Source organism: Physeter macrocephalus, chromosome 17, assembly GCF_002837175.3.
Source record: "Physeter macrocephalus isolate SW-GA chromosome 17, ASM283717v5, whole genome shotgun sequence".
NCBI lineage: Eukaryota > Metazoa > Chordata > Mammalia > Artiodactyla > Physeteridae > Physeter > Physeter macrocephalus.
Genome location: NC_041230.1, coordinates 50,345,855 through 50,350,756, shown reverse-complemented (window position 1 = coordinate 50,350,756; position 4,902 = coordinate 50,345,855). Strand labels below are relative to the sequence as shown.

Sequence of the window (4,902 nt, the reverse complement as noted above, 5' to 3'; positions counted from 1 at the left end):
AAAAAACACACAGAGATGAACACACACACACACACACACACACACACACACACACACACACACACACACACACAGAGAAATATGTAATACTGTTGGCTGCTGTCATTCAGATGTGAGTTGAATCCATAGTTTGGCCTTTTCCTTAGCTTCCACCAGATAGAAATTAACTGGACTCCCCCAGGCAACTATCTTTTTGGAAGGAGGTAAAGAAAGAACGATATTCTCAAGAACCCAGCTGTACTTTTACCTCAACAGTGAACTTCAGACTGAGACTCAACGTAAACATCCAAATGCTGGTACTTTTAGATAATGCAGTTATTGGGTACATTGGTTTGTTGGGCAACGGCACTGTAACACATAGAGGATATTTCTAGAAAAAAATAGATTTTATTTAATGGAAAGCCCAAGGGCTAAAGACAGAAAAGAAGGGATGGAGGCAGAGCAGGAGATATTAGCTAAGATGACTGTTGGGGCTTTTAATATAGACTGTGGTATTACATAAATTCCAGAGCACATATTCAGCCTTACAGTTTATTAAATCTCTTTGGGGACTTGCTAAAAAAGTCGTTCAGACATACGAACTCTACCACTTTGCAATTCCTTTCACCACTTATATCTCTGTTTCCCCAGTGCTTTTGAAATCTTACAGGCTGTCACATGTTGAACCCATCTCAGAGCAAGAGATGCCCTCTGCAACTCTCACAGTCTTTCCTCCCCATCAAAAATGTTCTGCAAATAAACACTGCCCTTAAAATACAACATATGAAGTTGCAGGGGCACTAGAAGACACTGATTCTCACTTAAAATCCTGAAAATCAAGATTCTGACTCCAATAAAAACCTCTCCATTTTAAATCAACATCTCAGAATTCCGTGGAAACATTTTTAGTCACTCCCAAGTGACTGCTCTCCAAACCTGAACCACTCCCTAAAATCCTAATTCTTGGGGGATTACTCATTCGTTGTTAGAACTTTTGCCTAGATGATTCCCCCACCCCCAGCCCTAATTGGGTTGGGGGTGGGGGAATCATATTTACAGTGGAATTTCTAGCTCATGTCCTCTCTTGCTTTGTTTCACATTCATTATTTATCATAGCCAAATTCCAGAGGCCACTTCTGGTAAGGCCTTACCCAAAATGCCCCAGGGGAGAAGAGAGGTGACTGCTCAGCTTTGCCAGCTTCCAGCCATTGTTGCTTAGAATTCCTCTTCCCCCTTCCAAAATGCCTAAAACAGCAACCTAGCCAATAAACTTACAGAGATTGACGGCTTCCAAAGCCAGACCCAGAGTATTACAACTGTGGTAGAAAAACACACACATACTTGCCTGAACACCACTAAGGCCGAGTGACTAATTTGCTTTATTACATTGTTTTTCCCCTTTCCTCTGTTTTCTCTCTGCCTCAGGAAAGTTTTGTTTTTGCTTGCTGACTCAAAGCCTCCAAGATTCTCCCCGCCTTTTGCTATGGCACACAGAGCTGTGCACTTGAACCTCTTGCCAGTTAACTGATTTGCACCAAAATGATTTCCCTGCAAGGTGCTATTGCTACCAGGATATCAATTGCTGTCCTAATGTGGACGTTTGCTCTGATTATGAATTACAATCTAAGAGAGAAATAAGCCTCTTAGGGCGGGCAATTAAATTCTTCGTAAAACCTCTGCTCCCCCATCCTAAAGAAACTGAGAGAGCTGACAGCCTTCAGAAGCCACCTGTGTCAGTCAGGCCCTGGGAGAGGAGACACACCAATTGCTTTGCAAAAGGCATTATGTAAGCCCCTAGTGCATAGGAATTGCTGGGTGCTGTCATGTGGTCTGATTTGCTCGAAGGAAGACAAAACTTCGGCCAAACCCTGGAATCCACACTGAGGTCAAAACATGCCCACGGAGAAAAGGACTGTAAAGTCCTGGGTAAGGCAGTGGTAAGTGCTCCCAGACACCTCAAGCTCCCACAGTGCTAGGCCTTGTGCTAAATGCATTACCCAGGACATGCTGTTGAATCCAATCCAATCTGCCTAGCAATCCTAGGAAGGTGATAAAATTACTTCACCACAGAGAATCTGGAAGCTCAGAGAGGTTAAGCAAGTTGCCCAGGTGGTACCACTAGCATATGGCAGAGAGGATCCGTCTGAATCAGAGGCATGCTCTGAACCACCCTGCTAAATTGGGATATCTATATATCTATATATAGATATATAGATATATATACACATACACACACACACTACCTCAGGGATAGAGTTCACAAAGTCTAGAAAACTGGCTCACAGACAGGCATAGGATTTGTGGCAGAACTTAAAGCTACAGGGGTCCCAAGAGAATCAGCCCAAAGCCCTAGTAGAAGAAGAGTATGACTGGGCAGTGATGAATGGGGGCTGTGTATCCAGGGAAGAAAGAAGGCATGAGTTCGGAGGGGGCTCAGCCGCCAGGCACCCTACTCTGCCCCCAAGCACTATCATCCACCCTCACACCCAACTCTGAGTCATTACCATGGTTACTGCTTCCTGGGACACTGACCCATTTCCAAAGTCTAACCCCAACATTGATGCATCAGTGGTCTCCCCTTAGAAGGCTGCTTTGCATCTCTGCATCCCAGCCAGCCCCTGCCTGGGACTCTAGCTGCCTCATCCTCCCTCTCACCCCACTCACACACTCACACATGTGCCTCTTCCCCTGGCATCCAGGAGTCCTGGCCAGGAACTCAACACTCATTTCCAGCACCCCAAGGCACTCCCTGTCTCCTTCCGTCCTCTCTGCCTGGCCCTGCCTTGATCTCACCCACCCACTTGTAGCCTGCTAGCTCATGCCAAGTCCCATAGGCTGCCAGGAAGGCCAGGGGGGACTGTGTAACAGTGGTCTCAGAAATCAGGCCCCCGAGCAGGGCTGAGCCTGCCGCCAGCCAGCACCTCCAGTCTGGCCTCCTGAGAGTACTGCTTTCCTGCCCACAAACTTCCTGAGATCTCCGAGATGCAGAGATGGTTGCTTAAGGACCACGTCTCCACGCCCCCTCTCCCGGGTCGCCGGCCCTTCCCTCTCGCCTCAGCGCTCGGAGGGTTAACAGGCAGCTGCAGCCTGGTGGGCAAGGCTTGAACTTTTCTCCGCGCTCTGCGCCCGCCCGGGAACACAGCAGAAGCGGCATTAAGGGCTCAGGGCCGGAGCTCCAGTGGGCCAGACAAAGGGGGCGCGGGGTGGGAGCGGCGGGGTGGGCCTGGGGCCTGGGCGAGGGGACGCGCTCAGGCCCTTCCGGGCCCGAGGTCAGGGAGGGAAGGGACCCCGATGCGGGCGCGGCCGGCGCCTTTGAGCGACAGCGGCAGCCGGGCTGCGGCGTTCGGCTGGCCAGAGGCGCCTTCCAGCGCGCCGCCGGGCTGGGCGAGGGGGCCCGGGCGCCCCGGGAAGTCGGCGATGCCGGGCCGGCCTCTCCAGCCCGGCAGCCCGCAATCCGGACCCGAGCTGCGCTTCCCCGCTCGGCGCTGGGTTGGGGGAAACCACGACTCCTTGGAGTCGCTTCCAGCTGAGTCTCCGATGCGTGAGCCTCCGGAGGAGGCGAATCAAAGTTACCCCACTTGGTGTAGGCGAGAATGTCGCCCCTGCTTGCAAAAAAAAAAAAAAAGGACTCGGAGCTCTCTCCACATCTCCCGAACATATACACACACAACCCGGAGTGGGAAACCAGGCCCACCCCCTCGCCCCCCAGGATCTCAGGGGCTGGGAATGACCTCCCTTCTGAGCCCCGAGCTGTCTTCGCCGCCGCGCCCGGAGTCCCCCGACCCCCCGAAAACCCCCTCGCGCAGCCCGCGCCAGGCAATCGGAAGGCAGAAACGGGGCGCGGGGTGCGCCCAGCAGCCTCTCTTCCCTACCTGGGACAGGAGAACGCACAGGACGAGCGGAGTTGTCGGCTGCATTTTGCCCAACTAGAAGCGCCTGGCGGCGTTTTCATTCATGCACGCGGCTGCACTGAGCATATTTTCCGTGGGAGCCAGGCTTTGAGGAGAGGCTCTGCCTCGCCAGCCAGCCAACTTCCCAAATAGATCAGCGGCAGCATCACGAAAGCATTGGGTAGAGGCTGATGACCAGGACCAATGGCTTTACAAGACGGATTCCTTCATAAAGCTCCCTCGTTTTTGCATGGCAGTTACGGGGCGAGCACCTCGCGCAGAGCGAGCCCCTCGGAGGAGGCGGCCCGTTCGCTTTTTTGGACTGTTGGGGCCCAGCCCCACAAATCACGCTGAGCAACGCCAGCTGATGCCACTTTTCCAAAGAATGGAATTCCACCGGGTACTGGCGGCCACTTCCAGCCCAGTGCAAAAGATTTTCTTTATTTAAAATGTTAATAAGATCCACTTTATTTCCAATAAATCAAATAAAATGACCCCAGCAGTTCCAGCCCTTTCTACGCCAGGAAAGACTTGGCGGTGGATTTTTTTGTTTTCTTTTTCTTTCTTCTTTTCTTTTTTCAGTGTGGCCCAAGTCATGATGGTGTTTGGTGTTTCCCTGCCATCTCACAAATCACAAAGATGACAGACCAATTCTAGCTTGCAGAAGAAAATCCATCAAGGGCCAAGAGATTTTATTAACTGCTCAGGTGAGAGTCTGACTGGCCGCCTACTCCAGAAATGTGCATCTGGCACCAAAGTTGAGGCCATGATTTGAGGAAACTTTTTTTCTCTCTCTCTGGATGTGTTCTTTTAGAAGCTTCTAGCTATCTCCAGGGATTGGGAACAGTAGTAACCACTGTTCAAGGGATTTTATAAGTGGGGTGCTATGGGAATGAGGGTAAGAGGGCTATCTAGGTCTAACTTTCCCAGTAGGAGTTTAAGAATATGCAGTAAAGACCTTACTTTCTCATTTCCATGCAGCCTCTTTCTAAAAAAATTTAAGGTGTTTTATAATAAAGGACAATTTTTCAAT

General features: G+C 50.6%; 1 protein-coding gene across 1 annotated transcript in view; it reads right to left on the bottom strand.

Annotated features, from left to right (window-relative positions):
- The window catches only part of CDH13 (cadherin 13), a 1,052,304-nt gene extending 1,048,263 nt beyond the window's left edge, over positions 1 to 4,041 (bottom strand). The window contains exon 1 of the mRNA XM_024125020.3: positions 3,852 to 4,041. Within this exon, the coding sequence (XP_023980788.1) occupies positions 3,852 to 3,896 (45 nt within the window). The 5' untranslated portion in view covers positions 3,897 to 4,041. The remainder of the gene's footprint in view (positions 1 to 3,851) is intronic.
- Between the last annotated feature and the right edge of the window lie 861 nt (positions 4,042 to 4,902).